Source organism: Epinephelus moara, chromosome 5, assembly GCF_006386435.1.
Source record: "Epinephelus moara isolate mb chromosome 5, YSFRI_EMoa_1.0, whole genome shotgun sequence".
In the NCBI taxonomy this organism is placed as follows: Eukaryota; Metazoa; Chordata; class Actinopteri; order Perciformes; family Serranidae; genus Epinephelus; species Epinephelus moara.
The window spans coordinates 21,065,168-21,080,376 of record NC_065510.1 but is presented as its reverse complement, the minus strand read 5'-3'; the positions used below and the strand labels follow the sequence as shown (position 1 = coordinate 21,080,376).

The window sequence follows — 15,209 nt, the reverse complement described above, 5'->3', positions numbered from 1 at the left end:
GTAGACAGGCAGGTTATTATGTATGGATTACTGAACAGTCGTATCGGAAACAGACCCAGGGGCCCAAAGAGTCAGGGGGGCCTCAGGCCTTCACCTGCAAAATCAGCATGTACCGACCAAGGCTAATCAAAAGAGGCTGGGACATGCTCTTTGACTCCATGGGAGCTACAGGGTATGACACTTCCGCAATGTAACTGGAGCTGTGATTTGGGATAGTTACAGCAGACGATGACAGGAATAAAGGGATGGTGTCCACTCAGGTGCTCTTTTGGGTGTGCTATTTTCAGCTCCTTTAGGTGCATTTGGCCTGACAGAACATTTTTGGATACACTCCAGTGGATGGCGGCCGATATACAGTAGAACATATTCATATAGAAAGCAGGATGTTTTTCCATAATTCATTCATTAATTCATTCATTTTCCACAACCGCTTATCCTGTTAGGGGTTGGGGGGGCTGGAACCTATCCCAGCTGACACTTTGCGAGACACCCTGGACAGGTCGCCTGCCCATGGTATTGTCGCAGTGGTTATATCTGTGTAAATATATTTCAGATTGCAGACGCCACAGTGAAATGAATCAATCACCCCCATGTTCTATGATAGTGCACCAGCTATTGAACCTTTTGGCAAGTGCAGACCAGATTTTACTGCATGTGTTGTACCACGGTGATGTAAGGCAATACGGTGCCATGACTTCTCCTCTTTTTAAACTCCTTGTTACCGACCTGGAAGAGACTCAAAAAGACCACAAAAACTATGCAAATGAGTGACAAAGAGAAATAATATGACTAAAAACACAGACACAAAAAGACCATAAATGACCTCAAACAGACACAAACAACTACAAAGAGTCACAAAACTACCACGAGGAGACACAAAACATACAAAGCGCAAAGTGTCTTGCTTCTGTGTAGAAGTGGTGGGGCCTTTTGCATATCTGTGCCCAGGGGCCCATTTCCCCATAATGCGCCCATGTAGGTAACTGAGGAGGAAGTGGGTATACTCTCCTATATATTCCAGTGGCTGTTTGGCTGACAGGTGGGCATACTGTGAACAGTCAGAAAAAAGCAGTGAGTACACCCTGTATAGCTGCGTATACCCTACACCACACCACTCCACTAACTCCACCAACAAAGTGATAAAAAGCAAGTTTAGGGCAGGTTACTAATGCAGCATAGAAATTATTTGTTTCTGTGACTCTCACTTTGGGTAAAATGTGTTGGGAAATGTGTGTATTAGGGGGATTTGGGGCTGGCAGGTTAGCAGGTTAGCCAGGTAAATCTGGCCCTGGGGGTTATTCAGAGGACTTACTAGAAACAGAACAGAGGAAATGTTTGTGATTCACATCTCACGAGTTTCCAACAGCCATGTTTACAGATTTACAGTAGCCCACAGCTCATGAGGTTAGTGACATTGTCACTGGAAACAGTGGGTAGACCTTTGATTACTGCTCATCAATAGGTAAACAAACCTGTCATGTCTGTAAACAAAAATAAATTGATTATATTGAGGGAGTTCGCAGCCTAACCGGACACAAAAGTCAAGATTCGTGTTAGAATAAAAATGTGGATAACTTGAGTTTATTACTGTTTTAACCACAGACTGTAAAGATGAAAAGTTGTGTAGTAGTTTTTAAACAGTGTATTTTTTTCTAAACTCATTAATACATTCATTATTTCATCATGTGCCTCCTCCTCCTGCACGCTGACGTCGCGTCATGGCCAGTCCGTGACGCGCTGCTTTATTTTGCGTGCGGCAGCGGCTGCGCTACAGCGCAGAAAGAGGACGAGGAGGAGAAGACTGCTTCGCTACTGTCGGGTTTACAGTTCAAGTATCGTCTTTCTGCTTCAGTACACGGACTGGCATCGCAGCTGGGAGAGCCTAGAGACTGTTTACTGTTTATTTAGATCTGTTGCAACGAGGTTTTCTCCGCTAAACGACGCAAACATCGGCGCTGACGGGATCGCACCTGCCTCGGAGCATGGACAACAAAGACTGATCCAACACTGCGCTGCTGTGCGGCAGCAAACCGAGCCAGGCTGCCTGCGAAACCTCCAAGAGATTCATTTATTTACGAGCCTGTGCTGCACACCGGTGCTGCAAGAGGAGGGTTTGCGTGCAGGAAATTTGGTGTTGGACTTCTACATTGCAGGCCGATCCGATCCGATCCGTGCCTCGCTGGGTTTAATTATAGCAACACTTTGCATGCGCGTCTTAGTTTCGCTCGGACATTGAGTAGTAGACATACATTTGAAGGGTCGAGGAGGAGAGCAGGCCTACATCTGTGTTTAATAATTTAATTATCGCTGCTGGACACAGTCACACGGAGCAGCAGGCAGTCCTCTTTGTTCAATGTTCCCTTAAAAACCAGGAGAATTATGTGGGTCAGTCCCGAAGATGTGTTACTGGCGGGCGCGTTATGGATCACCGAGAGGGCAAATCCATATTTCATCCTTCAGAAACGGAAGGGCCACGGGGATGGAGGCGGAGGTCTGGCCGGTGAGTCCTATTATTATCATGGATCGATAACAAAAGGAAATTTATTGTCTAAATGTAGAGGCTATAGATGGTGACAGCTGATTGAGTGACAGTACATGATGTCAGGTGGAGTCTCTGAGTTAAGGAAACACATGGACAGCATAATGTGAGGAGGATCACATGATCAGCTGTCACAGGTGGCCTTTCACCTGCATGTCAAGAGTTAAGTGCTGGTATTTCCTCCACTAATTGATTCAATCACACTCTGGTCAGCCTGCTTTAATGAAGGATAAACCTTTGACCAAGACAGTAAGGGACAAAGTCCAGCACATCTGCTATCCTATCGCACAATTGCTCCAGAAGTTAGGTCACATTACAGTTTACTATCCTGTAAAAAAGACAGGCTGTTCCTGTCTGCAAGAGAAATTAGATTTCAACCATTACATCAATGCAAACAATAGTAGTTCTAGTAGCCGTCCTTGAGCAGCTGCTAATGGCTGTGGAGTCTCAGCAACAACACTGCATCTATTTGAGACATGGTGTGTTTGCTTGTTCATGCTGAATCATTCCCCTTCTTCCTTCTCTCACTCCTCCTCCTCTTTGCTTGCTTATTCTACCCAAAATGGGTCAAGCAGCAGCAGGAGCATGAGGAAGAGTAGGGGGAGGAGGAGGAGGGACAGGTTGAGGTTCACATTTTAACAGACTGCTTTCCTGTTTTCACTCTGAATGTTAAAATGTGGTTCATTCCTTGACCTGGATTCAGCAGGCAGGAGTTTAAAACAAAGTGTGGCACTTCCTCAAATTTAACAGATGAGAGGTTGTTTAACATCGTCAAGATAGTTATACTGATACATATAGCATGTAGCTGCTGGGCCCCTATATCAGTTAAAATCAGTGGTTCCCAACTGGTGGTTTGCGGTCCAAAAATGGGTCGCAGGTTCATTCTGAATGGACCACAAGTGACTTTCAAACGTGCCAAGTTCCTAAAAAACACATTTTATCTTTAAGTACAGCAAATTTTTGGCATTGAGCTTTTATTTTGTAGTCCCATTTCCTGCTGTAGAGTAAGTGACTTACGGCAGCTTCTTGACAGAGACAACACAGTAGCCCGACGACATGGCCGAACGCAAGTATGACGCTGAATATATTAAACTGTGTGGACCTTGAACTAATGACTAGAGAGAAATCTGGACCCCATGGCTGGACCATTTGGGAACCACTGGTTTGAATAATGAAGGGCTTAATGCTGTATTTGACATGTGGTCTGCAAGATCATGTCATATTCCAAAGCAAATTCACAATAATTAAACTATCACAAACCAACTTCCACACAGGGAAGCATTTTGGGGCCTGTGGTGGTCCCCCTGAAGTCACACCCCTCCCCCTTCTTGCTCAGTTGGTAATCTGGTTTTCGGAACAGCCATTCATGTGTTTATAGCAATATAAGTCAGGGTTATTTAAAGGCATTTTTGACTCAAAACTGAAGTGAAAACAATGCATCTGTGATTAATCAGTGTTGATCAGCTCAGTTTCTGTTCCCTGCTGAGAATTTCTCACTTGGTGTCAGTCAGTGTCGCAGTTCATTGAGCTCTAACACCAGTAACTATGATAAGAGTCAAATCTCTGCCACTGAGGACCAGTCTGACTCAGCAGTGGGCGATATGGAGCTAAAAATTCTTATCATACCAGTCTCCTAATTTTGTGTAATGATATTGATCTATCTCTGCTTGTGACCCTATAACAAGAAGTACTGATAAAATTAGAGAGAAGTTAAATCAAGGAGCAAATATTGGAGAAAAAAATCGCAAAACAGATATATTTTTGTGTATTAGAATTTAATTGTTTTATTATTTCTCACTCTGGTATTTATCTTGCGACAGCTTAAATTGACTTAGCGACTCCGTGTGAAAGACCTGACCCCGCGGATGGAAACCACAGAACCTTTTATGAATAAGATAACCAGACAGGAATATTGGTTTTTAGTTAATTCAGTTGATTAAATACATTACAAATTAAAGTCCGTCATCATATTGAAGCAAAAGTCTTGTCTGACTACACACCAATGGAGGCCAAATACAGCTAGAAATATTAAAGGGATATAACAATGCTCATCTCACGGTATATATTGTCATAGTCACCAACCCTAGTCTGACTAATAAAGGCTTAAAGGAGCTGTGACATTCAGTCCATATCTATGATTCAGAGTCAGAGCCAGGATTGTTTGCACACAGCTCTCAACATGGAGGTGGCTGAGCTGGCGGCTAGCAGCTAATGGTGCTAACAGCACAAACAGTGCTAACGGAGCTAATGGTGTTAATTTGTCGGGGAGCCGGAGGGTGGGCGACTCCTCGACAACACTGTTTGGTTCCGCCTCTGTGGATCAGGACGGTTTTATCAGGGGTCAACACTGTGTGTGCGCTGTGCAAAGCAGTGGGGATGAGCTAGCCAATGAGATATGTGCACTAACATGCACGCACAGCTGGTCAGGCTACCAAGACACTGACATCTGTGTGAGTATGTAAAAAACTGAATAGCAGGTGGCACCTTGTATAGTATGGTAGCCTCCGCCACCATGAATGTGTGTGGCTGGGTGAATGTGGCTCGTAGTGTAAAAAGTGCTTTGAATAGTCAGAAGACTAGAAAAGAGTTATAGAAGTGCAGGTCCATTTACTATACCTGCACATAGCAAAAAGTGGTCTGCTGCTATATTAATGCTCTGAATGTGTCAGGTATCAGACTTGACATACGGCCACCTTTAATGCACAGGTTACACATTTAGAATATGATATTTGTGACATGACCCTCTTTGATATTATTAATACAGAATGAGACCCACAGCATCTTTTTCTCAGTCCCTGGTGAGTTCTTGCTTTGGCAACACAAAGCGTGCTAAGTGGTGCTGGGGGATGATGTCATTGTTATGTAAATGCTGAGCTTGCTGACTTGTACTGTGTGCCAGTTGGCACTCGGCGCCCAGTGACACTGGCACTGCCCACAAGCTCGTCTTCCAGGGAGAGGGGCAACCAATCAGCTGCACAAGGATGCAGCATTTCACAGAGCCAGGCACAAATCTGCATGTTCATCTTAACCAGGCTCAAGCTCAGATGTCAGAGAGGCAGAGAGCTGCTTAGCTTTGGTGAAAAAAGGCAAATGTGTACTTGCTGTGCTCGACCAGACCGCTACTCTCTGATTTTCAGACATAATTGATTTATCACTATGAAACATCAGCACAGAGGCTGCATGAACAGAGATGGACAGCTGCAGTTTGTGCACACTGTAGTGTCCCCCATGCGAGGGTCCACAAGCCAAAAATAATGTCATCACACATTTTGTGTAAAGCAGCGGTTCCCAACTGGTGGGTTGTGGTTGAAAAGTGGGTTGTGGGTCCGTTCTGAATCGACTACAAGTGACTCGCGAACGTGACTAACAGACAGCTACTTGACAGAGAGCAAACTAGCTTGATGACATGTCCAGCGACAAGTATGACGCTGAATATATTAAACTGTGTGGACCTCGAACTAATGACTAAGGAGAAATCTGGACTCCGTTGGGAACCACTGGTGTGAAGCGTGAAGACTCCACAAGTTGCTTTGCAGACATGACTGCCACATAAGTAAATAACTTAAGAAGTAGAATAATGAGTTAATTTAATATGTCTCAAGATTTTAGGAAGACGTTAAATTTGTTTTTAAATGCTTTAAAAACAGACCTTGTTTAAAGGTGATAAAGCGTGTGAATGAAAGTTGTTGTTTTTTTAATATTACAATTCCTTCTCGACATTGAAGAGTTGCAGATTTGGTCTTTGCCGTTTTGCCGGTAACACTCGGTTGACTTCTTCCTTCTTTACAGAATAATTCGTTTGTACGCCCCCTGACATTTCAACACTGCAACAAACAGCGTGTTGACCATAAACGCCTTTGTGCTTGCCCGCCATCTGTGGAGGCCTGCACCACAATGTCTCACGGGAGTATAAACAAGGCTTAAGGGTGAAGGGTCCTTTGGGTTTTGAACATGGAGAAATTACAGTGTCTGGGTATTTGTCCAAGTTCCCCCCAAAAAACCCCTGAGTCTGACAAGTGAAACAGAGGACCTTCTAAAAAATTCTCCAAATGTCAACTCCCCATGAATTTTATGTTTACTCCAATTAACTCCATTTATATGAATAAACCTTATAAAGCGTCATCTCTGAGGAGCATTTGGAGCCCTTAAATATTAAACTATTGTACTCTCAGTTGTGATTTTAAGGTGCACCGTTTGGAGATTGGGACCAGTAGTAGAGCTATGGAGCAACGTCTCTACATGTGGTTTCCTGTTTAGTTGAGTCTTTTGCGCAGGTGATGGGGTACACATATTTATACTATCCTGCTGATTAATGGTGGCGGTAATGTCTATCATCTTTGCAGATGATTTATGAGAAAGGGAAAACATCAAAACATCTGTTGGACTGAAAGAATGTGACCATACTGTAGCTAAGTTTGTTTACGAGAAAACTCTGCAGGGAACGTTGAAAGGACGCATTAAAAATACCATTTGGAGTAAAACCGGAAGGCACTGAAGGAAGAGCAAAAAAGCATCTTTTACAGATATTGCTAACAGGAGCAGTTAAATGCAAGTGAGTAGTTAAAACCTGATTCCCCAACATATAGTATACGGACTGAGAAGACATGGGAAATCTAAAACATACTTCTTGAGACTCCAAAAAGATTTATTTATTAACAGATCGAGCCCTGCCATGGCAATATTATACAACAAAGTAATCTAATTCCTTCAATGAATTCTGAATTATACATTTAACTTTGTCTTCCCAACTCAACTTCTCTCCTTATGCATACATACACTCATACTGCTACACACATCCACACATAACTCCCTTTTCATTTTATTTATTTATTTTTTCTTCTGGTTTTTGTATTATTAATCATTTTTATTTTATTTGCACCTCCATACAAGCCACTACATCAATCCTTAAAGCCGAAGTTATTTTTTTAAATTACTTACAATATTATTATCTAATTTTCCCAAATTTTGTTCTGCTTTTCTAAAATAGCTTTATACTATGTAGATACAGCTGGAAAAAAATATACAAAAAAAATATCCAATAAAATGAATATGATTGTATAAGTTGCTGAAACTGAAATAAAAACTGAGTTAAAAACAATTTTACCTGGTGAAGCTGCAAGTACGTCTACAGTATGAGATGTACCTGCTCAGTGTCATCTTTAACGTAATTTGCATTACACATTGAACCTGATAACCCACCAGCTTTTAACAGTCTCTTAGAGTCTTATCTAATAACGGAGTTTGCATGCACAGAGGTTTGTAGGACAGTGTAGAGATGACGGGGCTTTCAAATTGAAATTTTGCATCCAAGCGTCCTTTGTTGTCTATATGTGGACATGATCATCATTAGTCTGTTCGCTCAGAGAGGAGGCAGAAACAATAAGACAGAACAAAACCTGCATTCATCAAACTGTGAATAACCTCAGAATCAGGCCGTCGTGTCAGTTGTTCCGCAGCTTGACACCTATGGCATAAAATTACACAATAATTTGAGTCATTGTACAACACAACATTTCACAATCCAGCTGGTGATTACTGTACATGTGGCTGAAAGTGTGTCATGTCAGGCAGATACCCTGTCCTGTTTTAGGCCACTCGGTTATGTTGAACTTCATGACTTGTTTTCATTGTTGGAGAAATGTTGAGAAATGGTGCAGAAGCTGTAAAATACACATCATTGCATATATGAGGAGGCCATGAGCCTCAATGATGATGATTCAGGCATGTCTCAGGTTTCTGAAGCAGTATTGATTTGAAGTCTGAGGGAGATTGTGTTCCTTTGTGTGCTCAATGCAAACATCAGCAATCACCCGAAAACAAAAGCAAAGAAGAAGACGCCTGTTTTCTTATGTTGTTGGTCTGGTTTCCTGAGTGAGAAATGTTTCAGAGAAGGTGATTTGTTTCGCTTCAACAATGGGGGGCTCTGATTGTGTCCTTGCTTCTGAGAAGAGAGGCAAAAAGCATCACATGATTTGATGTGAAGCCTTGAAGCCTGTTCTTATCACACGGAGAGCTTTTTTTCTACCCTCCAGAAATAATAGACGGAACATGTAACCATTACAGCTGTGTGTTTTCTTTGTTTTTTCGGTTGTGCACCCACTCATTCAGCGTGTGGAGGGAAATCATCTCTGTAAAGGCAGAGGTGTGAGCTGGAACAAGCCGTCACATGGGCTTTGGTGTGATGTTGCGGCACAGGCATGTGCTGTTCTGGGATTGCCGGTTGTAAATAAATAACATCTCACGTTGAATCCACAACAGCAAACAAACAGCTGTCTCTCTGTCTGTTTGGGGTTTCACTTGTCAGTCTTATCAGAGGTGGGACAGGGTGGATGTCAAGTGGTGTCACACCTTCAGTGGTCTCCTTTCTTTTGCATAACCCCCACGTTTCCTGCGTTAAACCTCAACTCACACGCAGAATGCTCAACTTTTCATTTCACGCTGTACAACTAAAACCCAAATTAGCCGCTTTTCATGTATTTTAACCGCAAGCAGTCACCTGTATGTGCTGTATCACTTACTATTTTCAGAGGAAAGCTAATAAGCTAACACGTTAAAAGCCTTCTCTGAGGTCAACGTGCGAGCAACTGTTTGACTTTTTGTTATGACTGTTTTAAACCTTGTGATTTACTTCAGTGAAAGAGGAAGTTGTCTTCACACTCACAACAGTTGTTTGTTTCTCACGAAGGGACTTAACCAGTGTCAAGCTGAATCATCTCATTAGCTTCACTGTGATTAGGACTCCACTTTAGCTGATTGACTTCTGCAGCCCTGTGGAAACAGTTAAGTGGATGCAAATACAAGGGAATATTCTGTGTGTGCGCGGTGGCTCTAATTTGAGGCCTTCGACATATGACATTTGGCACGGCAATCACCCTCGTAGTGTTATTGAGACATCATGGTCTGTCAGCTATTTGTTGAGGCCCACGTTGTTTTATTGTTGCTGATGGTGAGAGGGACTGATGAGGACTAATAATGTCAGATATGTGGACAGAGGCAGAGAGGAATGGACATGAGGAGGATAGATGGCAGACAATTAGAGCAAAGGGATGATGAGTGAGTCCAAACCACACTGATGTATTTTTGGTTTTGTTTTTTATGATGCCTGTCTGTCCTTAAGACTTGTTTTCCTCCGAAAATAAGAAAACATTTCAGCTTCGCTCGCTTGTCTCTCCTCTCTCCCCTTCCTCCTCCTCATTCTCTCTCTGTGTGACTCATACAGAGTGTTGCCCTGATGTGCCGCTGAGCAAAAATAGCCCGTCTCTCATGGCAGTCGAACGTATACCTCCTCTGAACTTAGGAGAATATTCACAGCAACCAACAGCTCGGAAAATGCTATCACAATTGCACATTACAGTAGCTCGCTGCAGGTTTCTAAATTGCAAGTGACTGTGACGCCACTTTCTAATTACCAACTTGTATCAAAGGTTTTTAATTTGTATCTGCTCTCGGATCAGTCAAAAGCCATTATTCAGAACAGCTTTTTGGTTTCCAGGTTGTGAAAATCTTTTTGGCTGTGGAGTTGATAATAAAATCATTAGTAAAGGGTCAAAGGTTTCTCATCTTATAATAAACCAGCTGCAAAAGCGAGTGAATCATTTGCGAGCGGTCCATCAAGTCCTCAGCTGTAACTGTTAATACGTCTTTAAATTGATCCTGTGAAGTTTCCTTGTTTATATTCATGCATTGTGTGAATCCTTGCAGTGTGTTGAATGCATTTCCATCCCCATAAAACACGTACAAAGTGTATATCTTTAAATATTTTGAAACCTGCATTGTTTACATTCATCACTGTGTCCCAAAACCATACTATAATCTAATTGCCATGGCATACTGTTTTTGCAGTAGACATGAATAGTGAGAGGGAGGTAGGGTTATATAAGTGTACGCTTCTTCCTACTCCTTTTCGAGCATGTCTGTTGATGTTTTGTTTGTTTTGTTTTTATATGTTTTTTTGCTCGAAATAAAGTCAGTCATTCATTCAAGTTTGTGCAACATCGCCAGAGAAAAAAGAGAAAGGACTGTAGCATTTGCTTTTGCTCAAGAGATAGAAAACCTACAACTACCAGTCCACAAGCGGCTGGGCAAGGGCGGGACTCCACGTCCTTGCCCAGCCACCACCAGCATTCCCTTTAGAGGATCTGGTGGTTTGCATTAATAATGCTGGCGTTAGCGAAAATGAAAATTAACCTTGACGGCTAATTGCAGCGAGAAAGACGGACACACAGCTCACCTCGATGAATTAGCCTGTTCCGTATGGTACAACCAGGTAAATGTCCCCCATAACACGAAAACATCCACCTGAACTGAATTTTAAGATTCCATAACAAAATACACAATGCAAAAATCCTGACACCAGATCCCCATGTTCGGTGACTACCTTTATGGCTGCCTTGGAGAACAGTTAAATGAAAATGTGGACGTCAGGACAGCTGAGGAGCTCTCGTGATCTTCACGGGGAAGAGAGCGAGAATGCCTGGCAGGATGCTGCAGGCATTTATAAAGGGGATGATGATTGGTGACAGACGTGGTGTTATTGGAGCTTCCATGATCGGTCAGGCTTGAAGGCGCTTCCCGTAGTGAGATACCGAGCGAGGTTTGAAAGAGAACCTGCAACTACCAGAATGCACTGCGCCGCACCAGACCAAAATACAAAATGTTGGTGGGTGACGTAATACGAGCTTGGTGGTTTTTCCACAAGAAACAATACAGCAGCCAGCTAGTGACAAATGATCTCAAATTGCAGTAAGCTAAAATATGTTTCCGAAAACATTCTGGGTGAGAAACAGGCAACACAGCAACCAAATCTTGGTATATATTTGATCAGCACGGATTTTGACAGACAAAGATACATCGCACTCTCTCAATCCGCTTCTATACTCTTTGTGTCCGTGATGGCTGGCATATAAAATGTGGAAGTGCGATCTGCAGTTTTAAGAACAGCCCATGAGCCAGCGGAAAGAGCTGGGAGTTGAGCAGGGAAGTTGACCATACTTCATTTACACACATTATGCACATTGTAATGATGCAAAGCTGGTTAAACAACAGCAAAGTATCCCTTTAATTTTTTTACCATAACAAGAAATTATGCAATACGTGCAACTTTAGACATCTATCAATCTATGTCGTTGAACGCCCCTTCAAGTTAAAACTTTGAAGTAGAGAGCAAAATAATTTTCTTTTTTTTATATAATTTTTTTGGGGGGGCATTTTTGCCTTTTAATTGATAGGAAAGCCAAGCGTGAAGGGGGGAGAGAGAGGGGGTATGACAGCCTTGTACATGGGGCGCCTGCTCTATCCACTAAGCCACCGACGCCCCAAAATAATTTTCTTAACGCTGATTATTTTTTGTTTTCCAAGATCTGTCTGAAGCGGTTTTGCCACCACTCACAATTTATGAATTTTTTTTTCCAGCTGTGAGAAGCTCCTCCAGTTCCTTTGTGCAGTGAATTGTGGAATTAGCAGCACCATTAAAAAAAAATCAAGCATGTTTAGTATGCAGCCTGTCTGGTTTTGAGTATGCTTCAGTCATTCAGTCATTTTTCTATACACAGAAAACCTGTTATAAATCAGTATGCAGTATGGATTCAGGACACGCCTCATGTTTTCCTTGCTGGAGAAACACTGACACCTGTTAAACCTTTAGATGCAACATAGCTCTTTATTATTTCATATCATAAGCGCATTCATCCTCCTCAGGTGACTTTTATCTTTTATCACCTTCTCAGCCTTTCGATTAGTTTCACATTACTCATTATCTGCTGTCATTTGTCACCTGGCTTCAAATAACTAAATCACTGTGAGTTATCATGTCCCAGAGTCAATCAGGTCACGGGTCTAACATGCCTAACAAGTCTGACAAGTAAACAAATGCATTTAATGTAGGGCAGAGATGCCCAAGACACAGGATGTTTTCATACTCAAATCTTAAACCACAGCATCTCATGGGTTTCCCCTCTGCTTCAGTGTGACAAAATGATTTAAAAATGTTAATGCACTTTATTTGTTAGGCATCTCACATGGTCATTTATGGTTGTTACATGTCTGTGAGGGTTTTACAGCTGAAATTGCGTCATCAGTTAATTTTAGAGTGTGAGGTTTTTATTGTTTTTGATCCAGAACAAGAGGTGCTTTATTTAGCCTCTGTGAAGAAGTGTGAAGTATTTGTTTTTCAGTCTTTAATAACAGTGTTTTGGACTCTTGCAGGTTTGCTGGTCGGAACCCTGGATGTCGTCTTGGACTCCAGTGCTCGGATGGCCCCGTATAGGATCCTGTACCAGACTCCTGACTCTTTAGTTTACTGGATCATTGCTCATGGTATGTGCACTTTAGCTCTTCACTCTAAATGCATGTACTTAATCTAACCTCAAGTCTACTTTGAAAATTCAGTTTGTTCATTTTCAACATTTCAGGTGCTTTTATCTGCACCCACAGATGTGTGTTACTCCAGTATAGACCCCTCTGGGTTTCTACCCCCTGCACATCCCTCCCCCAGCCACCACATAGCACATCATGCTCAGACATCCTGCCTTTTCCCATGTTAGCTGCTGAATGCCAAACATTACATCATGCCCCGGTGGTTTTAAAGGGCAGGATTACAGGATCAGGTGCAGGGATCGATGCTCAAATATGAGTGGATGTTGTGTTTTTTTTCGGCTGATCACTTGAAGGAGTTTCATTATGATTTCATGTCATCAGCTAGTGTCTCACAATAATGTAATCTGCATATTCTATGTATACAAAGCTTTACTTGTTATCTCCAGCGAGAGACCGTCTGTGGCAGTAAACCATGCTAAGTAGCATGCTAAGTAGCATGTAGCCACACTCCAGCCTGATTAGAGGCAGCAATCTTTTGTTTAATCATTTTCAGTCTGTCATTGAATATGAAATCATCCGAGCTTCATGTTGGGGAAAAGATTTTACGCTTCCAACATAAAACCAGGGCTTCAACTAACAGTTATTTTCATTATCAGTTATTTTGCTTATTATTTTCTTTTGTTTAGTCTACAACTGTAAGAATAGTGCAATTTCCTGAAGCCCAAGTTGCTTGTTAGCCAAAAACCTACATGGTATTAGTCTACTATCAGAAAGGACAAAGAAAATAATAACATTTGAGATGCCTGAACCAGTGATTCTCGTCGTGCTTTATTTGCATATACGTGGGAGTTCAGAAATGCAACCCACAAACTTTGGGAATGCATAGAAGTGAATCAGGATGCTGCTTGATAAGATTGTGATGTTAGGATCAAACGGCTGTACTACTACTATATGTGGTGTCGAACACTTTTAAAACACTGGCAAAGATGATTTTGTTCAGTGCTATCGTGCATTTAATTCAGCTGTTTCCTTTTAAATGTGTACATGAAATGAATACTATTTGAGTTCACTATCTCGCTCTGAAATGGAGGCCTACCGAAGACTAGCCTGGCTCTGAAATGGCAATTGCTCCCCACCTCTCCTCCCTCCCCTCTCCTCCCCTCTCCTCCCCTCCCAGTCCTTAATTCCTCAGCCCAGAGATTGGAGAGTGGAGCAGTCTGGCAGACGTTGCTAATTCAGTGAATGTGCACTCACTGAAAGGCTGTTTGCAGCAGTGCTGAAGGATAATGGTCCACAGTGGCAGCCATTACTGTGATCTGTCATCCTGCAGCCAAAAAAATCAGTTTTGACCTCACTGATCACTGATAACAGTAACAAAATGGTCATTATGGTGTTGCTGTTTAGACGTGGAAGATATGCATTTCATTCGACTTGCACTGATGCATTTGCAAGCAGTAGCACGTCCTCCAGTTAAAGAGGATCTCCCAACTCACTGTTTAAGAATACACCAGTAATGCCCCCGTAGATCATGATTATACTGCCAGTTATGTCTGAAATATTACACCGTCATACTCCTCCTGTGAGCCGAGCAACTGAGTGCTCTGACTTTCCCTCCTCTCTCCTCTGCAGGAACCTCCCGCAAAGAGATCACAGAGCACTGGGAGTGGCTGGAACATAACCTGCTGCAGACTCTCTCCATCTTTGAGAATGAGAATGACATTACCACCTTTGTTAAAGGAAAAGTTCAGGTAACTGCTCACTCTGTTACATCAGAAATGTAGTTTGATGTCTGGATTTTAAATGCAAAGATGTCCTGTGTAAAATAGTGAGGTGATTGTTTTTGATTATAGATGGAAATGGCGGACGTTGTTAAGCAATGTTTTATTTGTTGCTCACAGACATTCAGAGTGTAGATCATTTACAGATGGTGGATCCAAAAATAAACTGATAGCTCCTCAATGCATTTCATTTAGCAGAGGAACTTTGGCGCTGTCTATTGAACGCCACAGAGCAGAACAAGTTATATACATACTGTATATAGACATAAACATGTCCACCAAGTGATTGTGTTCTGCATGATTAAGAGCAGAGCAGTGATGCTCACTAAAGGAAATAAACTATGACATTACTTACATAGATGAGAAACTTTTTTTTACTCAAGGACATGTTGAATTTACTATAACACAAACATCAACAGAATAGAGGAAATTAATTCTATAAATTAAAAAACAATAGAGGTGGCTGAGCTAGCATCTAGCAGCTAACTGTGCTAACTCCATAAACATTGCACAACAGTGCTGACAAAGCTAACTGTGTTAACAAGGGGGAAACCAGAGGGTGGGCGCTATGCTTTTGT

The 15,209-nt window shown here is 42.1% G+C and overlaps 1 protein-coding gene across 1 annotated transcript in view; it reads left to right on the top strand.

The window, feature by feature from the left end:
* The first annotated feature begins 1,761 nt into the window (after positions 1 to 1,761).
* tbc1d9 (TBC1 domain family, member 9 (with GRAM domain)) overlaps positions 1,762 to 15,209 on the top strand; it is a 32,583-nt gene continuing 19,135 nt past the window's right edge. The window contains exons 1-3 of the mRNA XM_050044659.1: positions 1,762 to 2,500; positions 12,743 to 12,853; positions 14,483 to 14,601. Of these exons, the coding sequence (XP_049900616.1) occupies positions 2,380 to 2,500; positions 12,743 to 12,853; positions 14,483 to 14,601 (351 nt within the window). The 5' untranslated portion in view covers positions 1,762 to 2,379. The remainder of the gene's footprint in view (positions 2,501 to 12,742; positions 12,854 to 14,482; positions 14,602 to 15,209) is intronic.